A 22950-nucleotide genomic window follows, 5' to 3' on the forward strand; every position below is an offset into this window, starting at 1 on the left:
AACAGGCTGTAATGTAACGGTGTTACAGGCTGTAATGTAACGGTGTTACAGGCTGTAATGTAACGGTGTTACAGGCTTTAATGTAACGGTGTTACAGGCTGTAATGTAACAGTGTTACAGGCTGTAATGTAACAGTGTAACAGTGTTACAGGCTGTAATGTAACAATGTTACAGGCTGTAATGTAACGGTGTTACAGGCTGTAATGTAACGGTGTTACAGGCTGTAATGTAACAGTGTTACAGGCTGTAATGTAACGACGTTACAGGCTGTAATGTCACAATGTTACAGGCTGTAATGTAACAGCGTTACAGGCTGTAATGTTACGGTGTTACAGGCTGTAATGTAACAGTGTAACAGTGTTACAGGCTGTAATGTAACGGTGTTACAGGCTGTAATGTAACAGCGTTACAGGCTGTAATGTTACGGTGTTACAGGCTGTAATGTAACAGTGTAACAGTGTTACAGGATGTAATGTAACAGTGTAACAGTGTTACAGGCTGTAATGTAACAGTGTTACAGGCTGTAATGTAACGGTGTTACAGGCTGTAATGTAACGGTGTTACAGGCTGTAATGTAACGGTGTTACAGGCTGTAATGTAACGGTGTTACAGGCTGTAATGTTACGGTGTTACAGGCTGTAATGTAACGGTGTTACAGGCTGTAATGTAACAATGTTACAGGCTGTAATGTAACAGTGTAACAGTGTTACAGGCTGTAATGTAACAATGTTACAGGCTGTAATGTAACGGTGTTACAGGCTGTAATGTAACGGTGTTACAGGCTGTAATGTAACAGCGTTACAGGCTGTAATGTAACAGTGTAACAGTGTTACAGGCTGTAATGTAACGGTGTTACAGGCTGTAATGTAACAATGTTACAGGCTGTAATGTAACAGTGTTACAGGCTGTAATGTAACAATGTTACAGGCTGTAATGTAACGGTGTTACAGGCTGTAATGTAACAGTGTAACAGTGTTACAGGCTGTAATGTAACAATGTTACAGGCTGTAATGTAACGGTGTTACAGGCTGTAATGTAACAGTGTAACAGTGTTACAGGCTGTAATGTAACGGTGTTACAGGCTGTAATGTAACGGTGTTACAGGCTGTAATGTAACAGTGTAACAGTGTTACAGGCTGTAATGTAACAATGTTACAGGCTGTAATGTAACGGTGTTACAGGCTGTAATGTAACGGTGTTACAGGCTGTAATGTAACAGTGTTACAGGCTGTAATGTAACAGTGTAACAGTGTTACAGGCTGTAATGTAACAGTGTAACAGTGTTACAGGCTGTAATGTAACGGTGTTACAGGCTGTAATGTAACAGCGTTACAGGCTGTAATGTTACGGTGTTACAGGCTGTAATGTAACAGTGTTACAGGATGTAATGTAACAGTGTTACAGGCTGTAATGTAACGGTGTTACAGGCTGTAATGTTACGGTGTTACAGGCTGTAATGTAACAGTGTAACAGTGTTACAGGCTGTAATGTAACGGTGTTACAGGCTGTAATGTAACAGCGTTACAGGCTGTAATGTTACGGTGTTACAGGCTGTAATGTAACAGTGTAACAGTGTTACAGGATGTAATGTAACAGTGTAACAGTGTTACAGGCTGTAATGTAACAGTGTTACAGGCTGTAATGTAACGGTGTTACAGGCTGTAATGTAACGGTGTTACAGGCTGTAATGTAACGGTGTTACAGGCTGTAATGTTACGGTGTTACAGGCTGTAATGTAACGGTGTTACAGGCTGTAATGTAACAATGTTACAGGCTGTAATGTAACAGTGTAACAGTGTTACAGGCTGTAATGTAACAATGTTACAGGCTGTAATGTAACGGTGTTACAGGCTGTAATGTAACGGTGTTACAGGCTGTAATGTAACAGCGTTACAGGCTGTAATGTTACGGTGTTACAGGCTGTAATGTAACAGTGTAACAGTGTTACAGGCTGTAATGTAACGGTGTTACAGGCTGTAATGTAACAGCGTTACAGGCTGTAATGTTACGGTGTTACAGGCTGTAATGTAACAGTGTAACAGTGTTACAGGATGTAATGTAACAGTGTTACAGGCTGTAATGTAACGGTGTTACAGGCTGTAATGTTACGGTGTTACAGGCTGTAATGTTACGGTGTTACAGGCTGTAATGTAACGGTGTTACAGGCTGTAATGTAACAATGTTGCAGGCTGTAATGTAACAGTGTTACAGGCTGTAATGTAACAATGTTACAGGCTGTAATGTAACGGTGTTACAGGCTGTAATGTAACAGTGTAACAGTGTTACAGGCTGTAATGTAACAATGTTACAGGCTGTAATGTAACGGTGTTACAGGCTGTAATGTAACGGTGTTACAGGCTGTAATGTAACAGTGTAACAGTGTTACAGGCTGTAATGTAACAATGTTACAGGCTGTAATGTAACGGTGTTACAGGCTGTAATGTAACAGTGTTACAGGCTGTAATGTAACAGTGTAACAGTGTTACAGGCTGTAATGTAACAGTGTAACAGTGTTACAGGCTGTAATGTAACGGTGTTACAGGCTGTAATGTAACAGCGTTACAGGCTGTAATGTTACGGTGTTACAGGCTGTAATGTAACAGTGTAACAGTGTTACAGGATGTAATGTAACAGTGTTACAGGCTGTAATGTAACGGTGTTACAGGCTGTAATGTTACGGTGTTACAGGCTGTAATGTAACGGTGTTACAGGCTGTAATGTAACGGTGTTACAGGCTGTAATGTAACAATGTTACAGGCTGTAATGTAACAGTGTAACAGTGTTACAGGCTGTAATGTAACAATGTTACAGGCTGTAATGTAACGGTGTTACAGGCTGTAATGTAACGGTGTTACAGGCTGTAATGTAACAGTGTTACAGGCTGTAATGTAACGGTGTTACAGGCTGTAATGTAACGACGTTACAGGCTGTAATGTCACAATGTTACAGGCTGTATTGTAACAGTGTAACAGTGTTACAGGCTGTAATGTAACGGTGTTACAGGCTGTAATGTAACAGCGTTACAGGCTGTAATGTTACGGTGTTACAGGCTGTAATGTAACAGTGTAACAGTGTTACAGGATGTAATGTAACAGTGTAACAGGCTGTAGACAGGACAAAAGCATATAGCCTATATTATATTTTTAAGTTATGTTATCTTTGACACAAAATACTACTTGAAAGGGAGTACTTCAGATATATACAGTTTAGTTATTTGTTTGACAAATGGAACTATTTCAAATGGAGTACATTAGATAATTTTTCTGTCATCCAGGTAATGGGATCCTTTATTGATAATAGCCTATTGACAATATACGAGAAAACAAGAATTAAAAAGACCTGATGAATGAGCATAAACTGTTCAGAAATGTCTTTGCTTTAGCCAGCGTTTGGGAGAAAGAGAAGAACAGTCATATGGATAAATGTAGAGCAATCTGTGTATAGGCTATATACAGAAAATTAATTGGAAATTCAAGAGAAACGTTTAAATAATGCATTACACTTTAACTAAAGTGTAATGCAAGTTTTCATCAACTAAATCTACTGTAGATTTAAAATTAAATTGAATATAAATTCAAAAAATGTAAATTCAAAATTAACACTGATCTGAACCAATCACTAGTGACTGTCGTATCGGCCGCTCTGACGTCACATGATGCTGCAGCCAGTCAGCCTCTACATCCATAGTTAGCAGACATTTACCAACTGACCAAATCTGAAAAGTGGGCAGGACACCAGTGTGATGTGGGCCTTTAATTCAAAGTTCTGCCAGAACCTCAGGTCTTTCTCAATACACATTCTTGTCTGTTCTTGTGTTTAACTGCTGAAGTAAGGTTCCCAAGGACGGATAAAGATCTCTGAAGTTTACTTTCCAACCACAAAAACTCAAGGATTCTTTGGACAGTGACTTGAGAAAGAACGAGAAGCTCAAAAACTAGCTGGCACAAATAAACATGACACAACACAGTCCGTCTCAAACTGAAGTATGTTCTCTGTTCTTGAGAAGTTTGTTCTCTCCAAGACAACTTGGGAACATCATTCTCCACAAGAACACGAGCTAGAGGCCGGCCTCAGTCCCTCTCCCTCTCTATGTCTTCTTCTTTGTCGTCGTCTTCTTCTTCATCGCCTTCTTCGTCGTCGTCGTCGTCTTCTTCTTCATCGCCTTCTTCTTTGTCGTCGTCTTCTTTTTCTTCCTCCTAAACTGCCTTCCCATGCATGAAAAGACGCGACACTTTGCACACAACAACACTCATGGTGACGCTGCAGCAATCAATATAATTTAAAACCTTTAAAATAATCTTTGCTTCACTGAAACTTACAGTGAGTTATCAAGTCAATCACACTGTTTATATCAGTAAGCGTAAACCTAATTAAAGCTAACTCCTCCCACAGTTTAGGTTCAAATGACTTGTTACAGCACCTTCAGACCTTCATCAATAAAGGATCCACAGGATTTTTTTAAATCTAAAAGACTGCGCTCACAGTTCATGAAAATGTCTGACTGTAAACGGTTCTGTATACAGTCTCTGTAATAAGAATAATGAGAATAAATTACATTTTTCAGTCTTTGTAGATGAAATATGACCAATTTCAGAATTTGAACTCAAAAAATTAAAATTGACAGCATTGTGAAAGCTGCCATCATGCAAAGCAGCAGCTTCACACATAAAACACAAAAACATAAGAATACATTTCCATTCTGCCCTTGTTGAGAAGCGAAGTGCTAACTGTAAACTTCTGACAACATTCACTGTTGGTCATGAAGTGAAACAAACTGATGCACCAATCTGGGAAATACATCAAAGTCCAGATTATTTGTAAAGCTGTTAATCACTGTTACAGTCTCAAAGGCTTCACAACGCCACATTATGAAAATTATAAATAAAAACGACCCCACTTTATGATCTTGCTTAGGCCCCGCCCTCTGTTTACATCCAATAGCCTTTTTTCTTCCCATGACCCCTCCTGGGCACCGTACAGAATAAAAAAAAAAAAGGATTTCAGTGAGAGGTGACAGAATGAGCGACTGGCTAAACCAGGAATTATATTTAACCTTTAACACGGATTTAAAATATGGCTGGTAGAGTTGAGGACGCTAGCAGACCCAACCTGGTCGTGTCCCTTCCTCAAACCCAACCTGTCTCTCTGCTGCAGTGCATTCTGGTCTCTCTCCTGCTCCTGTGGTGGAGAAACTGGTCTCTCTCCTCTTCTACGATGGATTTCTCCCTGTATGATTGTTGAACGTCTCTCGGTGCAAAATGGCGGCTCTAGAAAGAAGCCCTCGCTCTTTGATTCTGAGGGACTGACACCAAAACCTGACGTTTACCGCTGATGTTTTACATCCTGAAACATTTTCTCATATCAAACTCCACTGGAGCTGCTGGAAACATCTGGAGGTGACGTCACCTCGTCTACGATCTTCATAATGGGTTTAAATCGACAGCAGCATACATTTATAAAACCCTACAATTGGTTACATTCTATTTTATTGCTTTACTGGTTTTGATTGCTTATTTTCTATTGTGTGTTTATTGTATTTATCGTTTTTCCTGCTGAATCCTGTTACTGTTGCTGCTGTGAAGACCTTGTTTCCCTACAGGGATCAATAAAGTTTCATCTGATCTTAACAACTTCTCCTGATACCGACAGCAAATCTAGACCTGATTACTGACATTCAACCAATAAAAAACGTTATCCTGGGGTTTAGCTCTCAGCGCCTGAACAACTGCTAATTAGAAATAAACCTATCACTAATAATGACAATGAATCATGGAACTCAAGGGAATCACCAACCAGCTTCTCACAATAAATGTAACTGTAATGCTAACTGATAATAAACCTGCACAAATAGCGATCAAATAATTTGCAAGAAAGACTCTAATCAGAAGCTCTGAGCTGATTGGTTCCCTCGCTCTGCCTGTTCTGTTCCGGCTGTTTGTTCTCCGGCTGTTTGACTGCTGAGTTTCACACTGAACAGATCTCACTGCTGTTTCCTGCATGTTCCACCTTCAGGAACGTTCCGTCACAGAACAGCAGTCGCACGGTCGGTCAGAACATTCTGGAACTCTGTTGAACATCCTAGAACACTGTAGAGCATTTTGTTAAAGTCTACAAAAATTCTGCAACAATGTTCTAGAACATTGTAGAATTCTGGAACATTCTACAGTAGAACATTGTAGAATTCTGGAACATTCTACAGTAGAACATTGTAGAATTCTGGAACATTCTACAGTAGAACATTGTAGAATTCTGGACCGCTCCTCTGCACGCCATCACAGATAAAAATGCTTTCTTTCCAAAATGAAATCTCCACCATTTGGGGGAAAAAGTGATACCAAAAAAATTGACAGATTCCAAAACCAAATCCAAGTGGATGTCACCTTTTTAAAGAACACTTGAGAACAGTTTTCCAGCCTGGATCCTCTACAGATTTCAGAGATATTCAATAATGGACTAAAGGTAATGATTTCTTTTCCCAAAAATGACAGGTCCAGATTCACTTAGATTGTATAAAATCAGCACATTGCTTGTGCCTCAGTTGTTTGGCAGGGCATTTGTATCTTTTTCACTAAATTTCCAAAAACTGTACAAGCAAATATTCCTCTTCATCACCGACTGTAAGAACAAACAGCTTCAGCTTTAAGAGACGGAACCTCCGAGCCCGAAAGCCTTTTTACAACTGGAGCGTTCTCCGACCTGACGTGAGGTTCTCCTGCTGCCCGCTGCGTCCTGCAGCCACTCTCGTCTTTTCCTTCTTCTTGGCTTTACCGCCACCTGATGCTCCAGAGCGCCTGCGATCTCTTTAATCCCGACTCCCAAATAAGGAAAGCAAACTGAGCAGTGAGCGCTGCTGCAGACAGAAACAAAGTCTTTTTAAAGTGACCTGCTGCACTCCGACTCGCTCTCTGTCGCCCCCTACAGAGCCGACGACTCCTGACAATATTCACAACTTGCAATGATCTGCAGTGTAATGTTTAGCAGATCTTAATCTCATAATGACTTGCTCTCTCTTTGGTATCAGTGGCTGCGTACACACTGCCAGGACTCGGGAGTGACAACCGAACTGATGAATGAGAGTGAATTTGCATCTGTCCGGTCACACTGGAGCAGAGCGGAGTGAAACGACCAGACCGTCTGTACGGGTAACGGGAGTCGCTCCACTCCTCCGATCTCGCGATGTTTGTAAAGAATGTCTGTAACCATAGTAACGTTTACTTCAGACCAATATGGCGGCTACCGTTGCCTGTAGTTTCAGTTTACTTGACACCGGTAACACCAGTAACCAGAGGCGTCAATTTATCCATAACAACCTCCACTGACAGCGGCGTCATGTTCTCTTTTTCCACCGCGTGGACTCGATACTTTTAACCGCGACATTTGGGCCGAGACCTCAGAACTGAAGGAACAACCTCAGTGTCGAGGAAACAGACGGGACGGAAAACGTTCACGTTGTGAGAATGTCTCACAACACTTAGCTCCCTCTCTTTCAAAATAAGGATGATAATGTTACGTAACGTAACGAGTGTCGCGCCTGACGTCACGTAACGACCGGCTGTCCGATCCGGTTCCGGTTCACACTGCCGGACTAACCGAATCCGCTCTCAAATTCGGTGTCAATACCTGAATTTTCAGGGAGTGAGTTGGGTTGTAGAATGCGGTTCTCTCTCTCCGTAATAACCGAACCGTGTGAACGTAACAGGATTAAGCTCCGATGAGGAGTGACAGCTGTATTTAGCTGCAGTGTGGACAGAGCCTATGTCTGTCCTTTTCTCCATCGCCTTCCTCCACATAAAACATTTTGCTTTCATGTGAATTAGCACAGCAACCTGATCTCGTCTCGATTCATTTCCCCAACATGAACTGAACCCAGGTGAAGAGTTCTGGAAGGTGCTTGCAGCATATCAAAGTCTTTACTCCTTCTTTCAAAGGATCTTAAATGATTTGGAGTTGGCGTTGCGTTGTGTTAGTGAATTGGACACAACCTCGATTTGCATGGCCTCACATACAAATAACTATTATGTGAACAAAATAAAGAGATTTCCATATAATTTCCATATGTATGAGCATGACCGGCTTCTGTTTGGCAGCTTGGCTTCTGATTTGGTCGTTTTGGTGGAGCGGCGCGCTCTTCCCTACGCAAAACCTGTAATGAATCTTGGCCGTCAGTGTTTTGGAAATGTACACAGAAAGCTAAATGCGATTTTTTTTTAACCCTTTGTTCTGGGCCTGACTGGGTTTGGCTGAACAGCAGCAGTCAGGCTCCATGTGGTTTAGACAGACAGCAGATCAGATCTGAACCTCCAGCAGTTTGAAATGAGTCTGTTGTGGCGGCGTAAAGCCAGCCAGCCTCCAGCAGCTGAGGTCAGGGTCTACGGGCTTCTACACCCCCCCTCCTCCCCCCCCCCTCCTCCCCCTCCTCCTCCCCCCTCCTCTTCAGCGTCGCTTTTCAGGCAAAACCATTTCCAAGCTGCTCTGCTCCTGCAGCTCGGTCCTTTGTGTGTTGGGGGAAGGGAGAGCAGCAGAGAGACCGGCTGGACGTTCACTCTGCTGCTGCATGCAACTGTTTTACCTCATTACACATATGGATTATCTACTATTAAATAGATTTTTCAAACCAAATCGTGAATAATCACATTATGGTTTGAATGTATGAACTGCTGTTTTGTACACCGCTTTGGCAATATTGTTTCTCAAGCCAATAAAGTCTCTGAACTGAACTGACAGCCAAGCGGACAGCATGGGGGGGGGGGGGGGGGGGTTGTTTTTGTTTTGTTTTTTGCTTCTCAAATGTCGGAAGCTGAGAGGAAGCTATTTAAAGGGAAGGTTTGACAGGAAGCATTGGGGGCAGAAAAACGATCTGTTCTGGATCTGTTGGAGCGGAGAAGCCGAGGAAAGGCGGACGACACAGAGCGGCTCCTCCGGTCCGCAGAACAACATGGCCGCTGAGTTTCAACTGCGCGAGTCAGACCCGACTGCCGAAACAAAACATTTCATCTGAATTTTTCCATTCAGACAGCCCAAAAAAAACAGAAGTGTGGAACGCAGAGGTAAAAACCAGATGTAGCGGCCAAAGGAAACGCAGACAGATCGGTTCACCGGTCGTTCCGAATCAGCCGGTCAAATACGATCAGCGGACTGAACCGGATTTAGCCGGTTTTGAGGTGAACAAAGCGTGAAAACAATCAGATCTGGGAACAAAGAAATGAAGGAATAATTCACTGTCGACAAACTAACATCACTTCAGCGTTTTATTGAAACAGCAGCAAGATTCCAGAGAGTGAAATTACATTATGAGTCTTTGGCTTAACAGTTAAAGTCGCTATAAAACAAAAGCCTGATTCTGATATTTCCACTTCATTCAAGCAAAAAAGGGGCGGGAACTACCGGCTTTGAGACCATCGGATTGGTTCCCTCACACAACACGAGCTCAATCAAGCACTGATTCGGTGTTTGAAAGGATTTATAATCCCATTTAGGGACACTGAAACTCTTTCATTTAGCCGACAGAAATGAGGTTTTTGCTTCCTGGAACAGAATATGGTTGCTAGGTGATATTGGTGATATATATAGACTAAACTCTGCTTATTGGCTCAAAATGGATCCTGTCAGCTGATGTCAGCGCAGCTCTTGGTAACACTTAACTTCATCATCGTCCGCCACGATGACATCTGGGTCGGCACTGTGGGTCGGCTTCTCTCAGACGCCGCCGATCGGATTTTGACGAAACGTTGGGGAATGATGCGTCTCATTGCTCCGTTCTCGTATTGTTAAAATCCCACTGATTGTCCTAAAGGGGGCGCTGCAGCGTCTGTTTACTTGTTGGATTTTACAGAAACTTGGGGGAGTGACGCATCTCACCGCCGTGTTTTCACATTTTCAAAATGACTGAGAGGAAACTAGAGTTAAAGCTCAAAACGAGAAGACACACTGATTGGTCCAGACGGTGGAAGACGTTTATTTTTGTTTATTGTTGCTTTGATAACCTGTGTATTAACCTATGGAAACGTATTTTAAGTGCACTATGTGATAATACTGTTATTACAGCCAGTTGCCGACTGTCCACAGTGTTGTCACAGCTGTAGCTCCTTCTCTTCCACAGATTAAAACAGATTAAAGCCACTGTGAAGTTAAGTGTTACCCAGCTGTTTACTGGCAGCCATTTTGTATTTCTCCCAGAGAGAATTTGGTTTAATTAGACTGTTAATTGGTTTATTTATGGATACAGATGAACCTGAATGAGGCCTAAACCGGACGACAGCTGGTTCTCTGGCATGGAAACGTAGCCACAGTCAGAACTCCGGTTCCTCCGGTTCTGCTGGTGTTCCTACTCCAGCTCCAGGATGTTCGGAGGTTCTGCTGGCTCCGCTGGCTCCGCCCCCTGACCCGGCTCCTGGAGGAAGGAGAGACGGTGATGTCAAACCATCGCCTGATATCAGACAGAATTGTCAACACGTTACACTCCATTTCCATCTTCAGTCTGACGTCGCCTCCACTCTAACCGATTTCCCTAACCAATCACTAGAGACCGACGTATCCGCCTGAATCTAACGCCATTTTAAGTCGACACTGATGCGAAAAAAACGTCTCCCCTTTGAATAAATGTCTTCAAAGCAGAGTGCTGTTCGGATTTCAAAGTAAAAGGTACTTTTAATGGATTTAGAACAGCCTCGATAGCAGCGTCTGTCTTGTCTACAGCGGTCGCCATTGTTGTTACTCCTCCTTGGTTCCGGCGCACAGCTTGACAACGGCGTTAGTCCCGCCCGTGGCGCTGATTGGCTAATCGTTAGTCCCCCCCGGTGCTCATTGGACAGATCATTTTTCAACTGAGAGAAACCGCTGTTTCATGTCAGGATGCCGGACCAGAAGCAGTCAACTGGTGGAGAGGGCGGAGTCAAAGGTCTGGCAAGTCAAACCAGGAAGTAGCAGAGAAATAAGAGCTGAGGGGAAAGGTAGAAGGGATTTTTGAAAAGTTGAGATTTGTGTTTTTTTGTGGAAAAAATATTGTTTGGATGGGATTGAAGTCCCATTCACAGTCATCTTCAGAAGATGAAGCCTTTCATCAATATTATCATTATATGCAATATCAGTATTAATATTTTATCATGTGTGTCATCGCTGTTAGCAGACCACTACTGTGTTTGTTGCGTTCAATAAATATTTTTGGTGTAGAGTTACACCCGGAGCAACTGACTGGAGCCAACACTGTCTGTGGCTCCAAGGTATGAATCAGCGTTCTGATGCAGATTGCTGCTTCTCATCACAGTGACGATTATCTTTACTGACTGAATCAGTCTCCGGTTGTTTTCTCTGCTGTTTGGAGCTGAATGGGAGTGAATGAGCCTGAGAGGTTTGGAGAAACTGATTTAAAAATATCTTTAAAACCTCTTCCACCCTGCCAGTCCCTCATGCAGGTCCGTCATTACAAACACGTTTCTCAGCTGAGCTTTGTTCAAACCCGCAGAACTTTATTTTAAATTCTAGTCCAGATCTCAAGGTTTCCAAAGACACCAAACATGTCAGGCTGAGTTACAAGGAAATGTGGAGAAAATGAAGCACAAACATCTGGATTTTTTCCATTTGCTGTGATGTTGCAGCGTCTTGTTTGAATATTTCTCTCAGTCTCAGCAGCTTCAGTGAGGAGTTGAACAGCAGAGACACGAGATGAGCAGACACTGAAGGACAGGGTGGAGAAACATGTCTAACTTTGAAGCTACTTAAGAGGAAATCTAAGGGGAAAGTCAGGGTGTGAGGGGTTAATGATGCTGCAGGTGAAAACAGTCAGAATTAACATTAAAGGGATGGAAAATGTAACAAATGGAGCAAAAAACTGCATGGAATTGTCCTGTAAGTCGTTGGTCGACTAAATGAGACACTTTGACAGACCGGATCCTCTAGACTACAGACATGATGTGATGAGCAGCCGGGCGGTCCGGGCGGTCCGGGCGGTCCGGGCGGTCCGGGCGGTCCGGGCGGTCCGGGCGGTCCGGACGGTCCGGACGGTCCGGACGGTCCGGACGCTGACTCCAGACTCACCGCGAACGGCTCGGCGAAGGCGCGGGAGCCGCTGTACAGCGGGTTCGGGATGGACACCAGCGCCGGCTTGGCTCCGCCCCCCGACGCCCCGTCCTCGTCCTCGTTCTGCCGCACAGAAACACCAGGAACAGGAAATGATGAACCTCCATATTTACACTAGCAGTCAACAGTTTGGACACACGCATTTCAATGTATTTGTACTATTATCCACATTTTAGAATAATAATAATAATAATAATAATAACTTTATTTATACAGCACTTTTCTTAACAATTGTTACAAAGTGCTTAGACAAAGAGTAGAACAGAATAACAGTAAAGACTCAAAACTATGAAATAACAAATGGAATTATGCAGCAAAAAAGTGTTAAACAAATCAAAACTATCTTATATTTTAGATTCTTTGCCTTGATGGAAAGAAAAAGGCTTTGGAAAGAAATTCATACATAGGATCAACTTCACTATTTATATTTGTCTAAGAAACTCATTTCAAGCCTCTAAGCAGAAGCTTCAGATCAAAATGCTTTAAGAGAATGAAACAAATTCAGTCAGGTTCAGACTGGACTGCTGATTATTAGTATGTATTTCTGTAAATATTGTAAATATCGTTTTGTCTTCTTGTTTTGTTTCTGTAAATATTGCAAATAATGTAAGTAATGTGCGGCCATCTTGTTTTGTGTGTGTGGAAGGGGCTTTTATTTTCTTATTTGTATTTTTTCCTTTTTGCCTCTTCTTCTTCTTCTAGGGAACTTCTAGAGACGAGAACATTTGAAATGCACTGTCTTTGCTCTCAGATTTTGTCCCTGCTGGCCACCGTACACTCTCTCTCTGACCATCAGCCAATCAAATCAAAGCAAATCCACGGCTCTGTACCAGGCTCCTGATTGGCTGCTCTACACACAGCGGCAGCGTCTGAACTTCCTGGCTGTTAAACTGGATCCTGTTTCAGTGAGTCAGCAGCTTTTAAAGATCAAATCACAGTGAAGTTCTTCATGATGTTCTGCAGATAAAATGGAGTTCAGTTCAAAGTTAAAGTCGTCACAATACTGGCTCCTGATTGGCCGACAGCAGCGGCTCCTCTAATTCAAATGAGGTGAACGTGCTGAGTGGAGGCCTTCAGTTCAAATGCTGCAAACTGGATCCTGATTGGACAGATTTCAGTCATTCTTCCGTGAGGGAGCCAATCAGGAGCGAGTCCAGCTGTGTGTGTGTGTGTGTGTGTGTGTGTGTGTCTCACCCTGAAGTAGTGGAAGCGGAAGGCGTCAGTTCTGTGTCTGAACACGTAGCAGCCGAGGCCGGCCAACACACACAGCAGCAACACACACACCAAGATGGCCGACACCGTGCCGCTGGAGTGGGCGCGGCCACGGGAGGCATGATGGGAGATCTGGAGAGAACAGGTGGAACACACACACACACACACACACACACACACACACACATGTATTACTACACATATAAACGCATTCCATTGACTTCCATTCATTTATCATCCAACTTCAAACCTCTTGATCGTCACCACCAGGTGTCTGAAACAAACACACACACACACACACACACTTTATCAGGCCAACTCTAATAACCATGGCAACAGCTACAGTCTGCTGCATCGTCACCATGGAGACGGGGCTGTGTTTCCACTGGGTTAACAGCAGCTTTATTTCCCCGGAGGACGATACAAATTCAACAAATTAAAATGAATCATTGAGGTTAAACATCCAATCAGAAGCCTCCACCCTGTCCTGACCTGTAAGTCCCACAGTTAAATATGTTGAGTGTCCAGAAATAATTGGTAATAACATGAGAACTGGTTGAGTGAAGAGCTGTAAGACCCACATCACTGTGGCATTTCAAAACCAGCTCGGTCCAGCTGAGTCGCATTCAGGTCTACAGTCCTTCTACCTGCTTCACTGCTGTCGTTTCATTATTCACTGACATTGTTTCCTACATTCAAAAACGATATCCTGTGACAGTATTTGTATTGAATATTGATGCGTACTCGAGCCAGAATCTGTCTGGTAAAAGGTTGAAGCCACTGCAGCTTCCTTGGTGTTTCTGTGTGATTAGGACGTCCCACAGTGTGACGGCATGTTCACGTTGTTCAGTCATTTTACATCATTTACAAATTAACATGAACATTTACCAGCAATGGAGGAAAGAAAGATGGCCGCCAATTCTGAAAATATACACCAGTTTTAACTACACCTTAATGCTGTATTACAGCATACATATATTTTCATACTATACATGAATATATTTTATAGTTTTATATAGTTTTATTCCTCTATCTGCCCTATTGTTATTTAGATTGTATTTTTCTCTGCTGTATCCTGTTGCTATTTGTCTCCAGAGTCGTATATATAACAGAGTTGTGACATTATGAGAGTGTGGAAATGTTAAAACCTCCGCTGATCCAATTTTTATTTCCTGGAAATGACATTTGGTTGCCGAACAACAAAATCCAGCCCTCCGCTCACTGTCTGGAACTGTATCTGTTGCCTAGCAACAGCAGCAGACCAGGAAGTACTGAGGGGAGGTCGTCACGACGCCTCCTGGTGGCTGAACTGGAAACATTTATTTTCTGTTAAACTGCAGAAGGCTGATGAAGACAAAATGACATTTACACTGAATAGACTTTTTTGTTTCAATGCAATGAAACAAGTGACTGTGCAGTGACCGTCAGAGCTGTGACCAAGTCAGCTTTGCTCGAGTCCCAAGTCAGTTTCAAGTCTTGAGGTACAAGTCCAAGTCAAGTCCAAGTCATTAATGTCAAGTCTCAAGTCTAAATGCAGAACAGCTCCACACCAGACAGTCCACAGCTGTCAGTCCTCCATGCGTCTCTCATTCTGTCTTCATCTTTCTTGTGAATTGGGTTTGTGTGTTGCCGTGGAATTTCTCTTCGGGGAGAATAAATTCTTACTAAACCTCACTGTCAGAACAAATCAAGAGTCCAGTATCAATTTAATATCTTAAAGAAAACTAAATATCTAGGACTTTTCAATGCAATATGGTTTTAATAGGATAAAAACTTGGTAAGAGCATCATGAGTTTGATTTCTATAATCAGTTTCAACTTCAATAAATTCAATCATTCCATACAAATTCAGAAAACAGAATTTAAATTCAGTCGTCCGCTGGAACAAATCTCATCACTTTCAATCTAAGTCATTTACACAAACACAAGATCTCAAGTCAAGACTTTAGAAACCTTTTCAAGTCATCAAAGTACAAGTCAGAGTCAAGTCCCAAGTCACCAGAACCCAAGTCAAGTCAAGTCTCAAGTCTTCTCTTCATGCATCAAGTCAAGTCTCAAGCAGTTAAAACTGTGACTCGAGTCCAAGTCATGTGACTCGAGTCCCCTCCTCTGCTGCCTGTAGATTACAGATTCCACCCTCAGGTTCTGCAGAGTGCATGAAGGTTTGACCAGGATTTCTCTTTCTTTTTTTTTCTTTTTCTGTCAATGGGGAAATGAATATGGATTCTCGACGACCAGCAGGGGGCGCAGGAGGCCGCTCCCCTCTGTGCAGGGAGCCGATGTGGAAAAACTAGCTTGTTTTTTGGGGGTCCAGGTCCCGGTTCAAACCCGTCACAGTCACATGGGGTGCGCTCCATTCGGTAACGATTTCTCCTCGCTTCGCGTCTCTCTTCCTCACGGAGGAGAGGAAGCGAGCGAACCGGGTCCCGTCAGGCGGAACGTCCTCGCACGGCCGTTTGAGGCTCCGCCCACAGTATGTCCTTCTCCTGCGTGATGACAGCTGTCTAGTTTTATCCACAAACGTTTCACAAAGTTAACATTGATGTGTAATTCACCTGTGTGAATTACACATCAATTACACGAGCCTCGTCTTCCTCATGGAGGCAGAACACCTAAAAGAAATGTCTTAACCCGATGTGTGTCTGTGCTTTATTGTCCGACTTGATGCTTTTTTGCGACTTGGGTTAGGCAATGATGTTTGTTTTACATCTCACTAGCAATGAACCAAAGTTTTATATTTTTTTATTCCCCTAACTGGCCATAGATCTAGCTGTAAGAACATAATGTGCAAAATACACAGTGAGGTTTAGTAAGAATTTATTCTCCCCGAAGAGAAATTCCACGGCAACACACAAACCCAATTCACAAGAAAGATGAAGACAGAATGAGAGACGCATGGAGGACTGACAGCTGTGGACTGTCTGGTGTGGAGCTGTTCAGACACGTCAGTCATCTTCAGTCATTATTTACACAGAGGAAACACCTGAGTATCCTCCAACCTCATTGGAGGTCGGAGGCGAGGAGACATGAAGGATCCTTCATGCGTCTTTTAACCAATTGGAACGTCCTTAATGATGGCGGCTCATTTTTGGATGCCGAGTCAGCGAGGAGACGAGGAGAGGACGCATTTTGGAACAAATGGAACGCACCCATGGTGAGAACCGGCAGGTCCTGAAGGCTCGCTGCTAGCCACATCTGGTAGAACAGCATTAGCCATGCTAGCTACATCATACATAATATTCTGGAGAGAAAAGCACCGGGCTCTGTGCCATTTACAATAAAACATGTTAATCATTTCAAGGAAAGAGAACTGAAAGCTTCAGCTCAGTCTCCATGGTGACTCACCGGCGGGGGGGGCGGGGTCAGCGGAGCCGCGAGGACGTGGATGATCCCGTTCAAGGCGGGAATGTCCCAGTCCAACAAGAGCTGCTGGTTCACCAGTTTATAACTCTGATGAAGAAGGAGAAGAAGAAGAAGAAGAAGAAGAAGAATCTCCCATCTCACCTTTTCTTATTTTAAATGTCTCCCATGTTGTTGTGGTTGAATTATTGGAGCTGTGTGTGTGTGTGTGTGTGTGTGTTACTGACCTGGTTGTTGCCGTGGGTAACGGTCAGGTTGAACCCCAGCCTGGATGTGATGACTTCCTGGTGTCTCAGATCCTGGTAGAGTCGTCTGCTGTGATTGGCTGAGATGTGGTACTCTAGATCTCTACCAGAGAGAGTCTACACACACACACACACACACATCACACATCACACAAACAGAATAGAAATACATTAGATCTGATTGACATGCAGCCAATGACTGACCTCCCACCAGCCTCTGCTACTTCTGATTGGTCCTGTCCTGTCCTAATCTGTCCTGTCCTGATCTGTCCTGATCTGTCCTGATCTGTCCTGTCCTGATCTGTCCTGATCTGTCCTGTCCTGATCTGTCCTGTCCTGATCTGTCCTGATCTGTCCTGTCCTGATCTGTCCTGTCCTGATCTGTCCTGTCCTGATATGTCCTGTCCTGATCTGTCCTGATCTGTCCTGTCCTGTCCTGATCTGTCCTGTCCTGTCCTGATCTGTCCTGATCTGTCCTGTCCTGATCTGTCCTGTCCTGATCTGTCCTGTCCTGATCTGTCCTGTCCTGATCTGTCCTGATCTGTCCTGTCCTGATCTGTCCTGATCTGTCCTGTCCTGATCTGTCCTGATGTGTCCTGTCCTGATCTGTCCTGATGTGTCCTGTCCTGATCTGTCCTGATCTGTCCTGTCCTGATCTGTCCTGATCTGTCCTGTCCTGATCTGTCCTGATCTGTCCTGTCCTGATCTGTCCTGTCCTGATATGTCCTGTCCTGATCTGTCCTGATCTGTCCTGTCCTGATCTGTCCTGATCTGTCCTGTCCTGATCTGTCCTGATCTGTCCTGTCCTGATCTGTCCTGTCCTGATCTGTCCTGTCCTGATATGTCCTGTCCTGATCTGTCCTGATCTGTCCTGTCCTGTCCTGATCTGTCCTGTCCTGTCCTGTCCTGATCTGTCCTGATCTGTCCTGTCCTGATCTGTCCTGTCCTGATCTGTCCTGATCTGTCCTGTCCTGATCTGTCCTGATCTGTCCTGATCTGTCCTGTCCTGATCTGTCCTGATCTGTCCTGTCCTGATCTGTCCTGTCCTGATCTGTCCTGATCTGTCCTGTCCTGATCTGTCCTGTCCTGATCTGTCCTGATCTGTCCTGTCCTGATATGTCCTGTCCTGATCTGTCCTGATCTGTCCTGTCCTGTCCTGATCTGTCCTGTCCTGTCCTGATCTGTCCTGATCTGTCCTGTCCTGATCTGTCCTGATCTGTCCTGTCCTGATCTGTCCTGATATGTCCTGTCCTGATCTGTCCTGATGTGTCCTGTCCTGATCTGTCCTGTCCTGATCTGTCCTGATCTGTCCTGTCCTGATCTGTCCTGATCTGTCCTGTCCTGATCTGTCCTGATCTGTCCTGATCTGTCCTGTCCTGATCTGTCCTGATATGTCCTGTCCTGATCTGTCCTGATGTGTCCTGTCCTGATCTGTCCTGATATGTCCTGTCCTGATCTGTCCTGATATGTCCTGTCCTGATCTGTCCTGATGTGTCCTGTCCTGATCTGTCCTGATCTGTCCTGATATGTCCTGTCCTGATCTGTCCTGATATGTCCTGTCCTGATCTGTCCTGATGTGTCCTGTCCTGATCTGTCCTGATCTGTCCTGTCCTGATCTGTCCTGATCTGTCCTGTCCTGATCTGTCCTGATCTGTCCTGATATGTCCTGTCCTGATCTGTCCTGATATGTCCTGTCCTGATCTGTCCTGATGTGTCCTGTCCTGATCTGTCCTGATCTGTCCTGTCCTGATCTGTCCTGATGTGTCCTGTCCTGATCTGTCCTGATCTGTCCTGTCCTGATCTGTCCTGATCTGTCCTGTCCTGATCTGTCCTGTCCTGATCTGTCCTGTCCTGATCTGTCCTGATGTGTCCTGTCCTGATCTGTCCTGATCTGTCCTGTCCTGATCTGTCCTGATCTGTCCTGTCCTGATCTGTCCTGATCTGTCCTGTCCTGATCTGTCCTGATGTGTCCTGTCCTGATCTGTCCTGTCCTGATCTGTCCTGATCTGTCCTGTCCTGATCTGTCCTGATCTGTCCTGTCCTGATCTGTCCTGATCTGTCCTGTCCTGATCTGTCCTGTCCTGATCTGTCCTGATCTGTCCCGTCCCGATCTGATCCACTCAGCAGAAAACCTACAAGCAAACAAAATACAATGATGAACAAAAGAAACATTACAATGAAAACCACACTGATTATAATATAATATAATATAATATAATATAATATAATATAATATAATATAATATAATCAGGATGACCCCACATATCTGTTTTGGACAGATCTATTAGCACCACTTCTACCTTTTTACCTGTTTAAAGGATAACAGATGTATTAACTACAGGTTAATTGATGTGTTAACTTGTTAATAAAAGGTTAATAGATGTATTAGTACTTGGTTAATTAAAGGTCAATAAATGTATTATTGCCTGTTAAAAGTAAAATAAAAGTGTACCTTATTTAACAGTTAATATACATATTAGTACCTGGTTATTTACCAGTTAATATATGTATTAATACCTGGTTAAACAGAGGTTAATAAATATGTTAGTAAGTAATTAATGGTTCAAGTTGTCAAGGTTAATACTTGTATTAGTAAGGGTTAGAAGATTTCCAGTTGTATTAATAATTAGTAATTCATTAAAATCATTAAGTCAAGAATTAAAAGTAAATAGTTATTACTCCATGTTAATTAATTGTTAATAGATACATTGAAATATATTTTTTTTATATTACTTAGTAATTAAATAAAGGTTAATAGATGTAATTAGTAATTAAAGGTTAAGATTTAATCAGGTTTGTGACCTGGTTGTGGCTGAAGCCGGCGTTGTGAGGAACAAACAGAGTGACCTCCGACTTCCTGTGGGACAGGAAGTCAACGAGCTGTCGGCCTTCTGAGGAAGAGTCACTATAGTCCAACAAGAACTAGAGAGAGAGAGAGAGAGATACAGACAGAGAGAGAGAAGAGAGGAGAGAGAGAGAGACAGAGAGAGAGAGAGAGAGAGAGAGACAGAGAGAGAGAGAGAAGAGAGAAGAGAGGAGAGAGAGAGAGACAGAGAGAGAAAGAGAGAAGAGAGAGACAGAGAGAGATACAGAGATAGAGAGACAGAGAGAGAAAGAGAGGAGAGAGAGAAGAGAGGAGAGAGATACAGACAGAGAGAGAGAAGAGAGACAGAGAGAGAAAGAGAGAAGAGAGAGACAAAGAGAGAGAAGAGAGGGATAGAGAGACAGAGAGAGAAAGAGAGAAGAGAGAGAGAGAGACAGAGAGAGAGAGAGATACAGACAGAGAAAGAAGAGAGAGACAGAGAGAGATACAGAGAGAGAGAAGAGAGAGACAGAGAGAGATACAGAGAGATAGAGAGACAGAGAAAGAGAGAAGAGAGAGAGAGAAGAGAGAGATAGAGACAGAGAGAGAGCGAGAGAGACAAAAGGGGGGTGGGGTGGGGGTGGGGTTAATTGTCATGTGACCAGAAGGAGGCGGAGCCTCTTTATCTGGCTGTTTTCTTGCAGGTCATTAAAGGAGCCGAGTCATCTTTCCTCCTGTCTTCATCTGGTTTACATTCCCCCGGTCATCATGCTGCATGGAATTAGATTTTTAATGTTTACTCTCCGGTGTCAAAGCAGGAAGTTTGGCTTCATGTTTCCTGTGATGGATTCACAACACACACACACACACACACACACACTCACTGAAACAGCTCTTCTCAGAGTCTCCAATGAGATCTTGATGTCTTCTGATGTGGGTGAATGCTCCGTTTTGGTGCTGCTGGATCTTAGCGCAGCTTTAGATCCTGTAGATCACTGCATCCTGACTGAAAGGCTTAGGCAGTGGGTGGGTGTCTCTGGGAGTCCTGGACTGGTTCTCCTTCTATCTCTCGGATAGGATTTTTTCTGTGCCGGTCGGTCCCTACATGTCTGCACCTGCTGCCCTGTCCTGCGGTGTGCCCCAGGGTTCTGGTTTGGGTCCTATCTTATTTGCTTTATATATGCTTCCCCTAGGACTGATTATTAGCAAATGTAAAGGTATTTCTTATCACTGCTACGCTGATGATATTCAGCTGTACATCTGTTTTAAGCCAGATAAGACTGACAAACTGTCTGTTTTGCACGATTGTCTGAGTGCCATTAAGGACTAGATGGCCAACAACTTTCTACAGCTTAACGCAGAAAAGACTGAGGTCCTTATTATTGCTTCAGACAGCATCGTTTCCAAGGTTGCTCAGTGTGTTGGGTCCCTTTCCTCAACTGTACGGTCTAACCTTAGAAATCTTGGTGTTATTTTTGATCAGGATGTACTTTGATCAACATATTAAGTCATTGTCCCGTACATGTTTTTTCCATCTAAGAAACATTGCCAAACTCTCAGGTCTGTTGTGTCACAAGCTGAGTTGGAGATGATTATTCATGCCTTCATATCATCCCACCTGGACTACTGTAATTCCCTTTTCACATGCCTCAGCAAGTCATCCCTGGACCGTCTCCAGATGGTCCAGAACGCTGCTGCGAGGCTGCTGACCAGGTCCAGCAGGACGTCTCACATCACTCCCATCTTAGCTTCTTTACATTGGCTTCCCATCAAGTTTAGGATTCAATTTAAGGTTCTTGTAATCACATATAGAGCCCTGCATGGTCAGGCAGCTGAGTACACCTGACCTGCTCCATCCCTACAGCACCAGCAGGTCACTCAGGTCTGACCAGGCTGACTGCTCGTCCCTCGCTCCAGACTCAAAACAAAAGGTGATGGAGGCTTTGAGATTGTGGCTCCTAAACTGTGGAACGCTCTTCCTCTGGACTTAAGATCTGCGGTCTCTGTTGACACTTTTAAAAAGCAGCTAAAGACTCATCTGTTCAGACTGGCCTTTGTCTAGCCTCTTGTGTCTGTATTTCTGTGTTTTTATGTCCTTTGTTTTTATGTTTTATTGTTTCTTACTATTTGATGGTCTTATTTGAACTATTTTACTCCACTTTGTGACTTTGCTTTGTGAAAGGTGCTGTATAAATCAACTTTACTTACTTACTGACTTACTTACCTTGTAGAAGACAGAGAAGTTGGTGTGTGTTGCGAGGACGCTGGTCAGGACGCCGTTACAGAACTCTCCATCCCCGACATAACCAGTGGGACACACACACGACACGTCTACACACACACACACACACACACACACACACACACACACACAGTTAAACATTTCATATCTCTTATATAACCACTGCTACTGTCACGATCTCAGCCCTAGCCCTTGTTGTTTCCTTGTAGTCTGTGCCAGTTCGTTGCAAGGTTATTATAGTTTTGCATTTAGTTTAGTTTTTATTTTTATTTCGTTTTGACTTTTTGTTTTCAATTTCAGTTTCGTTTTAATTCGTTTTTAAAGCGGGTTTGCTAGTTTAGTTTAGTTTTTATTTTTTGAAAATGCTTAGTTTTAGTTTAGTTTTTATTAGTTTCAGTGTTAGTTTTAGTCTTTTTTTTGTAATATGGGGTATTTGTCAGGGGCGAGATTCAAAAAGGTAAAAAATAAATTGGAAGATAGATTTCATATCCACCCAAAATACTAGGCTTATGTATGAAATAAATTGACAAAGACGAAAACTAAAGACATTTTCTCTATAATTTTAGTTTATTTCAGTTAGTTATCGTTTTTTTTGTAAAGCCTCGTTTTTACTTTTATTTCAGTTAACGAAAATGTTTTTTCACACCTAGTTTTCGTTATTTCGTTAGTTTTCGTTAACAATAATAACCTTGGTTCGTGTTGTCGTGTGTGTTATCTGACCCTGTTTCCTGTCTCCTTGCTGTGTCACCACCCAGGTTTGGTTCTGTGTTGCCTTTGTTCTGCCAGCCTGGTTGTGGTTTGTTACTTTTGGTTAGCCTTCAGTTAGTTTTGCCTTTTGCCTTTTGGATTTGCCTGCCTTGGTTTTGTTTGTTGCCTAGTTTCGTCATTAAAGCCTTTTTTCGTAACCCTAGTTCTCTGAGCCGGTCATTGCATTTGGGTCCAGCCCCCCTCCTCACATACGGGACAGCTACACACACAGATCACCTCTAACACACTGTGAAACACTGAATAAT

The 22950-nt window shown here is 43.3% G+C and overlaps 1 protein-coding gene across 1 annotated transcript in view; it reads right to left on the reverse strand.

Moving 5' to 3' along the window:
* Positions 1 to 9235: 9235 nt before the first annotated feature.
* The window catches only part of stab1 (stabilin 1), a 102200-nt gene continuing 88485 nt past the window's right edge, over positions 9236 to 22950 (reverse strand). Inside the window, 7 exon segments of the mRNA XM_078283630.1 lie at positions 9236 to 10390; positions 12034 to 12138; positions 13270 to 13419; positions 16632 to 16736; positions 16874 to 17008; positions 19695 to 19814; positions 21920 to 22026. Of these exon segments, the coding sequence (XP_078139756.1) occupies positions 10325 to 10390; positions 12034 to 12138; positions 13270 to 13419; positions 16632 to 16736; positions 16874 to 17008; positions 19695 to 19814; positions 21920 to 22026 (788 nt within the window). The 3' untranslated portion in view covers positions 9236 to 10324.

The sequence above is a fragment of the Centroberyx gerrardi genome, chromosome 5 (assembly GCF_048128805.1).
Source record: "Centroberyx gerrardi isolate f3 chromosome 5, fCenGer3.hap1.cur.20231027, whole genome shotgun sequence".
Lineage (NCBI taxonomy): Eukaryota > Metazoa > Chordata > Actinopteri > Beryciformes > Berycidae > Centroberyx > Centroberyx gerrardi.